The sequence below is a fragment of the Emys orbicularis genome, chromosome 6, assembly GCF_028017835.1.
Source record: "Emys orbicularis isolate rEmyOrb1 chromosome 6, rEmyOrb1.hap1, whole genome shotgun sequence".
Classification (NCBI taxonomy): domain Eukaryota; kingdom Metazoa; phylum Chordata; order Testudines; family Emydidae; genus Emys; species Emys orbicularis.
In genome coordinates, this window is record NC_088688.1 from 27,394,318 (window position 1) to 27,410,195 (window position 15,878).

Here is a 15,878-nt window from a genome sequence, read left to right on the forward strand (position 1 = left end):
TTTGCCACTATTTTCCTCATTTCCAACTGCCGAGTTAGGAATTTAATATTAACCTATGAACTTAATTATTTTGCTCAGGGGAAGACTAGAAGAAAAAACTCTAGTGTAGGTAAAGAGTGAGGACATTTTCCGGAGGTCTAGTCAGTAATAAAACAGGTGTGAGCTTATGATGATGATGATTTGGGGCATGACCTGAAAGATGCTCAGGAATCATAACTTAAATGGAAATTGTGGGCACTATGCATCTCTCAAATTACATTTGACTAAAAAAGGACCATATCCTATCATAAGATCAAGATTTTAAAAACTATGCCCCTAAATTTAGAACATATGAGAAAGTCAAATATGTCCTATTTCATGCTGCTGCAGCTTGGGAAAGCAATGAGCAACAGAGGCAGGCACTAGAATTATTCATGGGAGACAGAGCACCAGATGCCTGCCTCCTGTGCAGCAGCCAGGAGGCTCCAGAGAAGAAACAACTATGGTAACCTCTCCCCTTTCTGTCACATCAACCAGGATGCTGGTGAAAGAATGTGTGTGTTGGAGGGAGAGGGCGCAGATAGAAAAAAACAGAGCTAGAAAACTTCTCCTTGCCAGGAGCAGTCTCAAATTTGAGACACATTTGAGTCAAAGACTAATACAAAAGACAAAGCTCTGGAAACAGAGTCCAGGGACAGTGACCTGATAAAAAGGGGGATGTGCTGGGACTTCAGCAGCTGGCAGTTTTTCTCTAGCAAAGGCAAGACTGTCAGTGTCATGAGACAAGCATCTTATGTAATGGCCTAATCAGTGCTTCAGAATGTCTGACATCACACACTAATATAAAGGAACAGAGGGTCCTGTGGCACCTTTAAGACTAACAGAAGTATTGGGAGCATAAGCTTTCGTGGGTAAGAACCTTCTTACCCACAAAAGCTTATGCTCCCAATACTTCTGTTAGTCTTAAAGGTGCCACAGGACCCTCTGTTGCTTTTTACAGATTCAGACTAACACGGCTACCCCTCTGATAATATAAAGGAGACATTGACTTTCTCTAAAAACGGGTCCCACGGATGATATTCTGGACCCAATGAAGTCAATGACAAAATTCCTATTGACTTCAGTGGGGCAAGGATTTCACACAGTGTCTCCCTGTGTTGGACTTAATCCAGAGATAGTGCTCTCAGTTTAAAACCTCAGTAAATGACACTGGGAGAAACTCAAGAAAATAACAGGAGTACTTGTGGCACCTTAGAGACTAACAAATTTATTAGAGCATAAGCTTTCGTGGGCTACAACCCACTTCTCCGAAGAAGTGGGTTGTAGCCCACGAAAGCTTATGTTCTAATAAATTTGTTAGTCTCTAAGGTGCCACAAGTACTCCTGTTATTTTTGCGGATACAGACTAACACGGCTGCTACTCTGAAACCTATCAAGAAAATAAAACACTGTTTGCTCTCATTGCATGAAAACAGGGAGATGAGTCTGAATCATTATTATTTCCGCTTAAGTAATATTAGTATTTAACAATTTAAAAAAACAAACAACCAAAAAAGTTAAATGGGAAAAAACACCAATATAAATAAGAAAATAGTTGTTCCTGTGACTGGTCTACCTGGCAGAGAGGTTCTGAGGACAGTTGTGTGTGCTGGGCCTTTTAGAACAGCAATTAGGAAGTTCAGATCCCTAGTTGATTAATTATTCCCTTAACACAGTTACACTGCTTCCAATGGATTTGCGGATCATTAGGCATTGAATGTTACCTATCATTAGCAGAAAGCTGTAGAAGTAATTTTCATGAGAAAAAAAATTTCATTTAATTTGCAGCTATGCTTGTGAAATAATAAATTAGCATGGATGCCTCTTACCTGCTTGGCGTTAGCCGAGAATCCAAGCTCCCAGACTTCATGGTAATAGTGTCAGTAAACAGCACATCCTTTGCTGGAGATGCTAAGGCTTCTGAATGCGACAGTGAAGGATGCATCCTTTGCTGCTGTAAGCGTTTCAGTGTAGCGTAGCCGAAGGCATCTCGAGAGCTTGTATAACTAAAGTTGTAGTCAGCAAGACTCTTTATGGTAGCAAGAGAAGGAGCTTTAAGGGACTGTGCTCTTCGAGGAAGCGTATGAGAAGACCCTGGCGGCACCAGGGATACAGAAATTGATTTTGAAAGAGGCAGGTGGTTAGATTGTGGTGTTGAACAGTGGCTTGTTTTAACTGTTTTTGTACTTACCACAGTACTCAAACTTCCACAGTCAGTGTCTACATTTGTAGTGTCCACAGCCACCGTCTCCCTTGATGGACTTGAGCTCATTGAGCTTATGCCACTTGTTGTGGTATCCGTATTAAAACTTAAGCTACGACTCTTGAAATGTGTTTGTGTAGAACCATCTCCTATTAGTCTCTCTCTGCTTGTGTTTTCTCTGTGATTTTCATTTCCAAGACCTTTTGGCAGCTTTAGATCATTTTCTCCAATACTTGGGGTACTACCTGTATCTTCCATGTGCTTGCTCGCAACAAATGAAGTTTCTAAGCGTAAAGTATGGATTTTAGGAACTCTGAACCCAGGAGTGAATTCATCCCCAGGAGTAAAGTCTATACTACTGGAAGGCTCTGTTACTGTACGATTTCGCCTCAAGCCTGATTTACTGTCTGATGATGACAGTTTGCCTCCTTTAGGATCGCTGCTACTTCTATGTTTTTTATTAGGCAAAGTAAGTGAATTTAGGATGCGATTCTTCACAAATCTGCTAGAAGCAAAAAAGGGAAAAGGACTACGATCCTTATCCTTTAAGGGTCCAGGTTTGTCATAAAATGTTTGTTCTGCATCCTCATTGATATCTAGGAAAAATGTGCTAGTAGAAGTACTGCCAAACCGGTCATCCTCCAGGATAAACATACCTGAAATTAAATAAGGATTCTTATTACTGAATGCTGATATTTCTAGGAAGTGTAGGAAGTAAATTGTAAAAAACTTATTGAAAAATTACTGAAACTTGATACACAGTAAGATCAGGTAAATACATTTAATAATTCTAAAACAAAAAGAAGTAAATGTGTATGTTATGATGCACGAGTCACATTTTAAATTAGCATTTGTTTCCTGCTTAGAAAAACAATCCCCTTCTCTTGCCCTGTCTTATTTTTGTTCTTTGGAAAAGATGGTTAACTCCCCCTAGAGCCAATGCTAAGAAATGTCCATGAAAACAAATTGTAGTTACATTCTTTGTTAATAGAAGCTGCATCAAACTTAAAATCTGAATATCACAGCTTGAATCACACCTTTAAAATTTATTCATATTTTGTTCATTTCATCATACGACATATTTTTAAAATGTGGATGCCTAAATGGTTTGTACAAATATGAGTTTTGAGCGTAAGCTATATAGCCACCTGTGCCAGTTATTTTAGTCTTCATAAAAGGGGAACTCAAACAAAAACAAAAAAACCAATCAGCTATTTTAAGAGTTTTGAAAGGTATTTTCTTTGCATGTAGCTAACACACTGAGAATTAAATTTGTGTGATCTCCCAACTTACACTGTGTGTTTATTCCTGATGACTATAATTATTGAATTTAACGATCTACAGAACAATTGCTTAAAAATAGCTGCCTATCACAAATTTTCTAAGATATCTGTTCACCTGTCAGTATGTACAATTTCTTAAAAAAAAAAAAAAAAAAAAAAAAAAAAAAAAGTAATGGAAGTAACCTGACAACTGAAGGCATCTAAACATCTAAAGAATTTAGGCACACAAGTCTCACTGAAATGCAATGGGACTTGTTACTAAATTCCTCACAAGCTATTGAAAATAATCATTTCCTTTGGTGTTTACAATGACTATAGGTATTACTATGTTTTTGTTTCAATTTCTGCAACACGTAGTACTTGACTATACTAGTTTCTGTACCCATCAGAAAAGGAAGACATCTCTTCAAATCCTGGTTTGTCAGGTTACTTATCTTTTACGAAATATTTTAGATGTTAAAGATTTCATTGTTTCAAAGATATAGCTACATTATTGTATTTAATACTTAACCTGAGACTAACCCCCAATCAGCAGTGCTGCATTCTTTAGGGCTATTTAAAGATTCTAAATACAGTATGGTTAGCAGCAGATTTAAATTCCCAATATCGATCACAAAACAAATGTAGTATTATTATTAAACCTAGAAAATTTACACCAAGGTTATAAGTATAATACTGTACATACAAAAACATTTTCTAGATGTTGTTTTGAAAACGTACTAGGAAATGTTTACCACTGTACCATTAATTCTAGCTATGCTTACTTGATGGTGCAGATTCACTTTCACTGTTATGCCTAGAACTGGTGGACCCCGAGTTCAAGCTAAGAGTGCTGGGTATAGAAGAGAGCTCATTGCAGAGTTGCTCCATGTCATCAGGGACTACTGGCCAAGGCTGTCTACGACTGTGTCTCACTGCATCCCAATTGTGCTGCTTCAGAATGTCACAACCTTGTTTAGTTTTGGCTATTAGACCAAGCACGTAGACACAGGTTCTGTATTTAATAATAATAAAAAAAAACCAGTAACAATAGCCTGATTTAATCAATAGATCTGAGTTATTCAAACATACATTTGATTTGTAAGAGGAAACAAAGTTGCAAGATAATCCAATATAGACCAGCTGAGTAGCTTTTTTTGTTCTATCTAATGGGAAAAACAAATCAGAGCAAGTGTCGTACAGGTAACAACTACATGTTAAATATATTAAATGGGAAAAAAAATAAACTTGTGTAATGCAATGTTAATGTTCCACAGTTTTAAAAAGTTAATCAGGAAAAGCTAAAGTTAAGGTTCCTACAGCAATGTTAATCAGTTCATACTTCCTGTTTGTTTTACAGTACAGAACTAAACAAAGGATAAGAAACTGTCCATGTAACAAGAAATACAGTAATAGAAATGTATAGGCTGAACTGGTAGCAGTGCCTATAGTTAATTTTGCCCAACACTTTCCATTATAAGACCCTTTTTTCAGTTATTTATAACTATGACAAACTAACTGTTGGGGCTGAAATTTTCTGTGTTGAGTATCTGCCTCAGACTGCTGGTGGAAGTCGTGGGTTGTTGTTTTCTATTTTTGTTTTCTGTTTTTGTCTTTTTTGGTGGGTGTGTGGGTTCTTTTCCTGAAGTTTCAGGTAAGATTCCAAAAACAAGTTTAGGGGAAAATGTCATTTGCCCATGTTAAAAAATTACCGTTTTAAACAGAAGCTATAGCATGTCCATGCTTTAGCACAGGAACATGAAATTTGGCAAAGAGATGCACTGATGCCAGTGATATGCCTTTTGCTGTCACTGTGAAAATTCATCCAAATTTGGCCAAGTTATAAGCCTTCTAAAATTCTCAGTTCACACATGCTCAATAGAGATTTATTATGGCTGCAGGGGGCTGAACAGAACTGCAATTGTTTCTCCTGCCAGATGGGGGCCAATCTGGTGCAACACACAGGAATTGAGAGCAGGGAGACATCTTTCCTGTCCTCTCAATGCTCCTCATGCTGGCACCTAGGTAACATGGAGAAACAGAAGCAGTGGCCTGATTCAAATGCAGAGGGGTGAGGAATGGAATAGAGTTGAAGGGAAAAAGAGAGAAAATAAGAGCAGAGGGGGAGACAAGGTTGCAGAAACCAGAGTGGGTAGGTGGAGCAGAGGGGAACAGACAGGCTGAGATCAAGGGAGCACAAGGGTCTAAAATCACTAGCATGCATTCTGCTGCCACAAAGTTCCTATGGGATTCTGGCCAAACCACTTAACCCACATATTAACTGTGTGTTTCTCATTTTCTATTACATTCAAACAGTCTAAGGGGTAATGTGATAATAGGTTTTTGGAGACCAAATACATTTTATCTGTTTCCTCCTAAAAACTAGTACAAATATTACTGAATAAAAATCGAAAAGAATAGTGGCAGAGATTTAAGAACTTCTAATAATTTTACTTGCTTCTTTAGAAAAACAAAAATAAAATAAATGCCTTTCATGATGGCCTTCCTAAGCTAGTTTCCATGACACTTCCTGCAAATAAACTTTTGACCTATTTAGAGGACCTGGAAAATTTCTCAAACTTTGTCAATGATGTTTAATAAAGGAATCCAGTGTAAGCAAAAGTAGAAATCTTTATACATCCTAGGCCTGTCAGGAAATACTATTTGCAGATTTTAATTTTAAAATTAGATATACATACCCCCTAATGGATAGAACTTCACAGTGCTGGGCAAGTGCCATTATGTCAGGAATCACATTCTCTTCTTGAAGCAAGTTAAGGCCCCAATTTGATGATCCGATATTTCCCTGGAATGAAGTTATTATTTGCCATCAAATAAATTTAACTGCTGATGTCATTTGTAGTGGTGCCCACAAAACTCTTGGCATGCTAATAAGGTGAAATGCCACCTGGCCACAATTTTATTATAACTTCAAACTTGTAACTTTTAAGAGCAGATAGCCAATCCTTCTGGTATTTTTCACCTGTGAGCAATGAAGGACTCGGGGCACCATATGCCATCTTGGGCTCTGGGATAACTGAACAAGGATAATCCTACATTTCCCCTCATCATACTGGCACTTTACTTGTCCCCATTAATAGTCAACTTGGACTGGGGCACAGAGAACAAACATTGAGGAGGGAGGGAAGACAGACCCATGATATATGATGAAACTAATGTCCAATTTTGTTCCTGCTCCACCCCAAAAGGACTTCAGGCTTCCCTCCTATCTCCCCGCAGTGGGCCAGTTGAACCAGGTAGGTTCAAACCCACCAGTCGATGTCCCGCCCCCCAAAAAAACTGTTTTGGAAAAATGATGGTGATATCACGCAGGTCACAGCAAGTCATATCCCCTGAAGATTAGCCACACATATTGGCATACATGATACACATTCTTTTGCTTTTAAAAAATCATTGTTAGACTTCACTTTTTTTTTTTTTTTTTTTTTTTTTACAAGAGTCACATGCAATGCATAGTATTTCATCGGAAAGACCAGCTAGGATACCAGAAGAGTAAGTTTTGTGAACTACTTTTACTTAAAACCAATTCCTTAATTATTTCAGTATCTGAAAAGTTACAGCAGAAATAAGAGGAAAGAAAAGCAATACATATGTCTATTACTAACCAAGGCCCAAAGGGCTGCTTTCAGATGTTTAATTCCTTCCCACTTATCCAACATCGGGGAACGAACAGTGTAACTTAAATCTGGAACAACACTCTAGAGGAGGAGAACAAAACAAACTTAGTTCAAAGTGACTAAATATTGGAAGTTTCAATACATCAGGTTCTCCTAAAGCTTTGAACAAATGTTTACATACGCACACTTTAAAATTGGACCATTCCAGCATATAAAAACTTGGATTGATTAACATCAATAATGCAGAAGGAAAATTATAAACTTAACACTACCTGATATCCCAAAGAGGAACAAACGATTCTGTAATCAGTGCATACAACATGTTAATTCTTAGCTAGCTTACTTTTACACCATTGGGAAACCTTCTCATTGCAGTTTTACAATTCAAAGAGTAAAGAGATTCCCAGTATATTCTTTTTCCTTTCCCTCATCATCCAAATGATTTACAAATCAGAGATTAATAGCATGATTACATAATGCCATCCCTAAATCAAGTTAATCTCCCCAGCAGAGCTCAAACCAACATACTTCAAACCTAACCACAATCCCCCTGTTGTCTGGGTATACTGAAAGAAGGACAGGAGACACTTGATATGGATTTTAATCAGGCTGCAACTTTATTAAATAGATGTCTGGGACTACCCAGCAGATAAAGTGTACAGAGTAGGCAAATCCATGTTTATTCAAATCATTACCCAGGGCTTCCACCAGCCCCCCTTCTTTCCATCCAGGTCCCCCCAGCCAACCCATGGCTTGGATCTTACCATCCATCCCCCTCGTAGGAGGGTTAAGGTGGGCTATAAGAACGGGGGGAGAGAGGGCTTGGCTCCCTGCCATACAAATCATAGGAGTCCCCAATTCTGTTCCTTTATCCAGCACATCCTTTTAAGTCCTTTACCAGGTCACTAGATGCCTTTCCTATGGAGTACCTGCACTGGACATCCGCCCCACATTTACAAAATAAGTTGCGACATAAGGCTTACCACCTTTTCTTCTTACCAGGAAAGGTCCTCCCTGACACCTGCTGTGGGGAAGGTGAAAAATCCTCACTCCACCGAGGCCAATCTGGTGGTGCAGGAAAAATTCCTTCCCAGCCCGCCTTAAAAAGGAGCGACTAGCACAATGCCCACAACAGGTCCTAGACCAACCTGATATTTGCTACCTCTTGGGGGGGAGGGGGAGGGAGGGAGGGAGAGAGCTGCCTTGCCTGCTGAGAGGAAAAAGGGACTTCCAACCTCACATTCCCGGGGGGTGAGTCAGCGCCGCAAAGCTAACCACCATTCACCTTTTGTAGCAGTTTCTGACCTCATTCCCCCTCCGGCCATAAAGCACAGCTGCCTTCTCTCGGCAAGCTGAGACAACGTTCCCTCCTGCTTTTGGTGTGGTGCAGTCACTATCTGGTTTTCAGGTCTCTTTTGTACAAAGACTGTCAACCATGTCATATTCTGTCCAACTGTGTGATGGTTTTAATTATATGAACAGATGCTCACTAGCAGCTTGAATGAAAGCATCAAATATAATTGTTAGTGAATTATCCAGGTTTAATTCAGGTCTCAAAAGGGGACAGATTCATTGGATTAAATCAATGCAATATTTGGCCTTCCACTTGAGTTTATTTTATTTAAACAATTCTATAAAACTCACTCTAAGCGCTAAGTTAACAAGTTAATTTTTAAAAATGAAAACAGACTAATTTATTTCTCTCTTCATTTTCAAGGACCTAAAATACATATTTGTTTTAACAAAAATTCCCAATCCATATTTTCTATATGCATAAAGCAAAACCATAGCTTTACTAATCATTGCTTATAGTGTTCATTCAGCTAACAAACTCTCCAAAAAGCATTTCTGATTGGTGATGTGTTTGCCTTTCCTATTTCTGTCCTCATTAGCCCCTACCATTCACAACGATCAGTTGTAAGAAGCAGATTGAAAGATATTTCTCTGATGTTTTCAACACCAGGAAAGAATTTCACATGATGCTAGAATGCAGGTAAAGATTGTCCTTGCAAGATATAACTTCTTTGAAATTTGGAAAGGCCATAGTTTTATGAATCTTCATTTAATGACTGTTCAAATGATGATCAAAATAGAGGTTATCCCAAGTCAATTATTCTAGAAGGGTTACACATCACACTTGAAAAGTTTTTACTTTTAATTAGGGCTGCCAAGCGATTAAAAAAAATAAAATAACAGCGATTAAACGTACTGTTAAGCAATAGAATAACATTTACATATTTTCTGTTTTCTACATTTTCAAATGTTGATTTCAATTACAACACAATATAAAGTGTACAGTGCTCACTTTATATTTTTTTTATTACGAATATTTGCACTGTAAAAAACAAAATAAATAGTATTTTTCAATTCACCTAGTACAAGTACTGTAGTGCAATCTCTTTATCATGAAAGTTGAACTTACAAATGTAGAATTATATACAAAAAAATAACTGCATTCAGAAATAAAACAATGTAGAACTTTACAGCCTACAAGACCACTCAGTCCTATTTCTTTCTGGAGTGGGGGTTGAAGCATGAAGGGGCATACGAATGTTTACCATATCTGGCACATAAATACCTTGCGATGCCAGCTACAAAAAAGTCCCATGTGAACGCCTGTTCTCACTTACCAGTGACATTGTAAATAAGCAGTGGGCAGCATTATCTCCCGTAAATGTAAACAAGCTTGTTTGTCTTAGCAATTGGCTGAACGAGAAATAGGACTGAGTGAACTTGTAGACACAAAAGTTTTGCATTGTTGCTGCTTTTATTTTTTTTGAGTATAGTTATGGAACAAAAAAAAAGCTACATTTGTAAGTTGCACTTTCACGATAAAGAGATTGCTCTACAGTACTTTTATGAGGTGAATTGAAAAATATTGTTTCTTTTATCATTTTTACAGTGCAAATATTTGTAATAAAAAATAATAAGATAGATTGAGCAGTGTACACTTTGTATTCTGTGTTGTAATTGAAATAAATATATTTTAAAACGTAGAAAAACATCCAAAAATATTGAATAAATTTCAATTAGTATTCTATTGTTTAACAATGCGATTAAAACTGATAAATCGCGATAAATTTTTTAATTCGTGATTAATTTTTTTTTGAGTTAATCATGAGAGTTATCTGCAATTAATTGACAGCCCTATTTTTAATTTATCTATTGTCAATGTCCTCACCTGAACTTCCAACAAATGACAGCCTGTTTTGTGGTGCACCAGTTGGCCATAAAGGTGAACTGGCAGGTAGACATGTGGCCGCTGTAATCTGGTAGAAAAAGAAATGATCTGTTTTCATGGCAATAATTATGACATTTTTAAAAAGCCATCACAATTCATGTCCTCTTAAAACAAGTTTATTTGCAACAGAAGTTACCTTTGGTTGCTCCGACGAACATAGTTATCACCATCAATAGGTTTACGGTAAGTGGTAAGTGCTTCGTTAAGTTGTTCTTCAATTAATTCAACATATTTTAAATTGTACTCCTAAAAAGGAAAATTGAAATATAGAGCCTATTACCTCATTGATAATATGACAGGCAACAAATGTTTCTAGTATTTACAACATACTACTATATTATGGAGAAACTATTTCTGACCATAATCAAGGTTGAGTTTTTCAGCTAGTGCAGTAATTACAGTACTTAGAATATAGAATGAATTTTCTGAAAATGTACAACAAATCTGCCCAACTATTTTAGGGGATAAAATTAATTTAAAAATGGATGCTAAGAGAATTAGCACCTGATATAGCACTTTTTCTCTCATAATCCTAAAAGAACAGATCATTCAAGCTTTTCGTTTAAACACTGAAATCTTGCGTGTAGGCTACATTTGAATATTTTTTGTAGGATTAATGGAAAGAAAGACTTATTTTAATAACTAATCTTGTCCTTTAACAGAGGCTGAAGAATTATGGACCTACTATAGAGAATTCCAAGACCTGCCCTCTTTCAAAATGGCTGCCATCTCCAATGGCTCTCAGTGTACTGAAGCAAGAGGCTGCCCTCAAGTACCTATCTGGAGAAGGGAAGCTATCTCCCCATTGTTGTCAGTGGGTCTGAGTGTTCCTGTTCACTTTCTGACAGTATAGTGTGTCAACATCTTCATTAGACCACCTAAGGCCTGGTCTACACTATGAGTTTAGTTCGAATTTAGCAGCGTTAAATCGAATTAACCCTGCACCCGTCCACACAACGAAGCCACTTACTTCAACATAAAGGGCTCTTAAAATAGATTTCTGTACTCCTCCCCGACAAGGGGAGTAGGGCCGAAATCGACATTGCCATTTCGAATTAGGGTTAGTGTGGACAAAATTTGACGCTATTGGCCTCCGGGAGCTATCCCACAGTTCACCATTGTGACCGATCTGGACAGCAATCTGAACTCGGATGCACTGGCCAGGTAGACAGGAAAAGCCCCGCGAACTTTTGAATTTCATTTCCTGTTTGCCCAGCGTGGAGAGCACAGGTGACCACGCAGAGCTCATCAGCACAGGTAACCATGCAGTCCGAGAATCGAAAAAGAGCAGCAGCATGGACCGTACGGGAGTTACTGATCTGATCGCTATATGGGGAGAGGATTCTGTCCTAGCAGAACTACGTTCCAAAAGACGAAATGCCAAAACATTTGAAAAAATCTCCAAGGGCATGATGGAGAGAGGCCACAATAGGGACTCACTACAGTGCCGCGTGAAAGTTAAGGAGCTCAGACAAGCCTACCAGAAAACCAAAGAAGCAAACGGAAGGTCCGGGTCAGAGCCGCAGACATGCCACTTCTACGCTGAGCTGCATGCAATTCTAGGGGGAGCCGCCACGACTACCCCACCTCTGACCGTGGATTCCGAGGAGGGGGTAATCTCAGCCATGCCTGAGGATTCTGCGGACGGGGAAGATGAGGAGGAGGAGGAGGAGGAGCAGCTTGCGGAGAGCACACAGCACACAGCACTCCGTTCTCCCCAACAGCCAGGATCTTTTTCTCAGCCTGACTGAAGTACCCTCCCAACCCGGTATCCCAGACAATGAGGCCATCGAAGGGACCTCTGGTGAGTGTACCTTTGTAAATATAAAACATGGTTTAAAAGCAAGTGTTTTTTAATGATTAATTTGCCCTGAGGACTTGGGATGCATTCGCAGACAGTACAGCTACTGGAAAAGTCTTAACAGGTCTGGGGATGGAGCGGAAATCCTCCAGGGACATCTCCATGAAGCTCTCCTGGAGCTACTCCAAAAGCCTTTGCAGAAGGTTTCTGGGCAGTGCAGCCTTATTCCGTCCTCCATGGTAGGACACTTGACCACGTCATGCTAGTAGCAAGTAATCTGGTATCATTGCATGACAAACCCTGGCAGCGTACAGTCCCGGTGTTTGCTGGCATTCAAGCAACATCCGTTCTTTATCTCGCTGTGTTATCCTCAGGAGAGTGAGATCATTCATGGTAACCTGGTTGAAATACGGGAATTTAATGAAGGGGACAGAGGTGGCCATTTGCCTGTGGCTGAAAATAAATCCTTCCCTGCAGTTAGCCAAGCGGTGCAGGGGGGGAGGGGGCATTGGCGCTGAGCTAACAGGGATCTTCCCTGATACCAGCCATGCAGTGGGGGGAGGGGTAAAGCGATCATCCCAGAGAATTGGAGGGGTGGGAGGGGGGTTTAAGTTTGGTTTCTGCTGCTGAAAGTTAACAGGAAAACCGCAGCACTTAACAGGCTTTGCTTGGTATGGGAAAGGAGGGCGCTGCTTTAATGAAGGTTGCAGAAGCCGAAAGACAATGGCTTACCATGGCTGCATGCAAGCCGAATTCCGTTGCCCGGCCCTGCATCTGTGATCTCTAACACCAAAGCCAGAGGCACTCAATACAAGATGCAAAATGTGACCTTGTACCGAAATCACATGTGCTATGTAATGTGAATAGTGTTCACCATGAAAGAGTATAAGCATTGTTCTGTAAAATGTATCTTTTTAAATACTTCTCTCCCTTTTTTCCCTCCCTCCCTCCCGCAGCTGCAAATTTTTCAAGCCTCCCTCCTCCGTCCCGAAGGCTATCTCAGATAAGGCGGCGAAAAAAACGCACGCGAGACGAAATGTTCTTGGAAATCATGCAATCGACACACGATGAAAGAGCTCATCTGAATGAGTGGAAGGACACGGTATCAAAGTACAGGAAAGATGCCAGTGAACGTGAGGACAGGAGGGACCAATGTGAGGATGGGGGGGGGGAGGGGGAAGGCTCCGTGCACCCGCCCACTCCACCCCAGTGGATAGCCCAAGCAAAGGCTGTCATTATTTTGAACTTTTGAAGTGGCCTTTTCCTTCCCTCCTATCCTCCTCCCAAACCCACCCGGGCTACCGTGTCAGTTCTCTCCCTATGTTTATAATCAATTAATAAAGAATACATGATTTTTAAATGATAGTGACTTTATTTCCTTTGAAAGCAAGCTGTGATCGAAGGGGGGAGGGTGGTTTGCTTACAGGGAATGAGTCAATCAAGGGGGCGGGTTTTCATCAAGGAGAAACAAACAGAACTTTCACACTGTAGCCTGGCTAGTCATGAAACTGGTTTTCAAAGCTTCTCTGATGCGCAGCGCTTCCTGGTGTGCTCGTCTAATCGCCCTGGTGTCTGGCTGCGCGTAATCAGCGGCCAGGCAATTTGCCTCAACCTCCCACCCAGCCATAAAGGTCTCCCCCTTACTCTCACAGAGATTGTGGAGCACACAGCAAGCAGCAATAACAATGGGAATATTGGTTTGGCTGAGGTCTGAGCAAGTCAGTAATGTACACCAGCGACCCTTTAAACGTCCAAAGGCACATTCTACCACCATTCTGCACTTGCTCAGCCTGTAGTTGAACAGCTCCTGACTACTGTCCAGGCTGCCTGTGTATGGCTTTATGAGCCATGGCATTAAGGGGTAGGCTGGGTCCCCAAGGATAACTATAGGCATTTCAACATCCCCAACGGTTATTTTCTGGTCTGGGAAGTAAATCCCTTGCTGCAGCCGTTTAAACAGATTAGCGTTCCTCAAAACGCGAGCGTCATGAACCCTTCCCGGCCATCCCACGTTGATGTTGGTGAAAGGTCCCTTGTGATCCACCAGTGCTTGCAGCACCATTGAAAAGTACCCCTTACGGTTTATGTACTGGCTGCCCTGGTGCTCCGGTGCCAAGATATGGGTTCCATCTATCGCCCCACCACAGTTAGGGAATCCCATTGCAGCAAAGCCATCCACTATGACCTGCACATTTCCCAGAGTCACCACCTTTGGTAGCAGCAGCTCAGTGATTGCTTTAGCTACTTGCATCACAGCAGCCCCCACAGTAGATTTGCCCACTCCAAATTGATTCCCGACTGACCGGTAGCTGTCTGGCGTTGCAAGCTTCCACAGGTCTATCGTCACTCGCTTCTCAACTGTGAAGGCTGCTCTCATCTTGGTATTCTGGCGCTTCAGGGCAGGGGAAAGCAAGTCACAAAGTTCCATGAAAGTGCACTTACGCATGTGAACGTTTCGCAGCCACTGGGAATCATCCCACACCTGCAACATTATGCGGTCCCACCAGTCTGTGCTTGTTTCCCGGGCCCAGAATTGGCGTTCCACGGCTATAACCTGTCCCATTAACAGCATGATCTCCAAAGCGCCAGGGCCCGCGGTTTGAGAGAATTCTGTGTCCATGTCCTCATCACTCTTGTTGCCACGCTGCCGTAGCCGACTCCTCCTCGCCTGGGTTTTCAGGTCCTGGTTCAGCATAAACCACACGATAACACGCAAGGTGTTTACAATGTACATGACTGCTGTCTTGAGCTGAGCGGGCTCCATGCTTGCCGTGGTATGGCATCTTCACTGTTCACCCAGGAAAAAAGGCGCAAAATGGTTGTCTGCAGTTGCTTTCCCGGAGGGAGGGGGAGTATGTACCCAGAACCACCCGCAACAATGTTTTTTGCCCCATCAGGCATTGGGATCTCAACCCAGAATTCCAATGGGCGGAGGAGACTGCGGGAACTATGGGATAGCTATGGGATAGCTACCCACAGTGCAACGCTCCGGAAGTAGACGCTAGCCTCGGTACATGGACGTACACCGCCGAATTAATGTGCTTAGTCTGACCACATACACTCGACTTTATACAATCCGTTGCCAAAAATCGAATTCTGTAAATTCGGAGTAATCCCATAGTATAGACATACCCTTTGATTCACTTTCTTTGGGAACAATTAGAGCCAGTAGCCATCTGGAAAGAAGGCAATTCTTTGTGAAAGAAATTCTCTCTTCTACAGAAAATAATATGCACCACCTTCTGCTGACAACTCAGCAGACCGACCACTCTCCTAAAGCATCTAATCAGTCATGTAGTTGTGTACATTTGGGAAAAGGGAATTGTTGCCAAATGTTTTTTTTAGTTAATTTTATATTATTAAAAACCTCATCAACATGCTCTTGCTAAGACAAGAAAGTGGTCACACAATGGAGTGAAGAGTCCCTAATAACAGGATGTTTCATTAGAAACACTCACAGACAATCACTGAAGCAATAGAATGTCCTGACATTAATATTGTACAACTGTGAATTCCTTCCAAACTTCTAAATGTCTATATTCACATCATCCCTCCTTTAAAAATAATTTGCAATGGCTATACACTTAGCCTTGTTAGAATTACCTTTTGCCATTTCTCCATTTGTTTTGTTACATAACCTCTCTCATTTAGATAGGAAAACCCCTTTGGAATGGACAGAAATCTGTAAAGTAACAACAGACACTGAATAGTCCAT

General features: G+C 40.6%; 1 protein-coding gene across 1 annotated transcript in view; it reads right to left on the reverse strand.

Moving 5' to 3' along the window:
• Positions 1 to 15,878, reverse strand: part of RICTOR (RPTOR independent companion of MTOR complex 2) — a 76,133-nt gene that overhangs the window by 18,550 nt on the left and 41,705 nt on the right. Inside the window, exons 19-25 of the mRNA XM_065406075.1 lie at positions 15,767 to 15,845; positions 10,499 to 10,608; positions 10,303 to 10,390; positions 7,110 to 7,202; positions 6,183 to 6,289; positions 4,269 to 4,498; positions 1,848 to 2,877 (exon numbers count right to left, since the gene is read on the reverse strand). Coding sequence (XP_065262147.1) covers positions 1,848 to 2,877; positions 4,269 to 4,498; positions 6,183 to 6,289; positions 7,110 to 7,202; positions 10,303 to 10,390; positions 10,499 to 10,608; positions 15,767 to 15,845 — 1,737 coding nt within the window. The remainder of the gene's footprint in view (positions 1 to 1,847; positions 2,878 to 4,268; positions 4,499 to 6,182; positions 6,290 to 7,109; positions 7,203 to 10,302; positions 10,391 to 10,498; positions 10,609 to 15,766; positions 15,846 to 15,878) is intronic.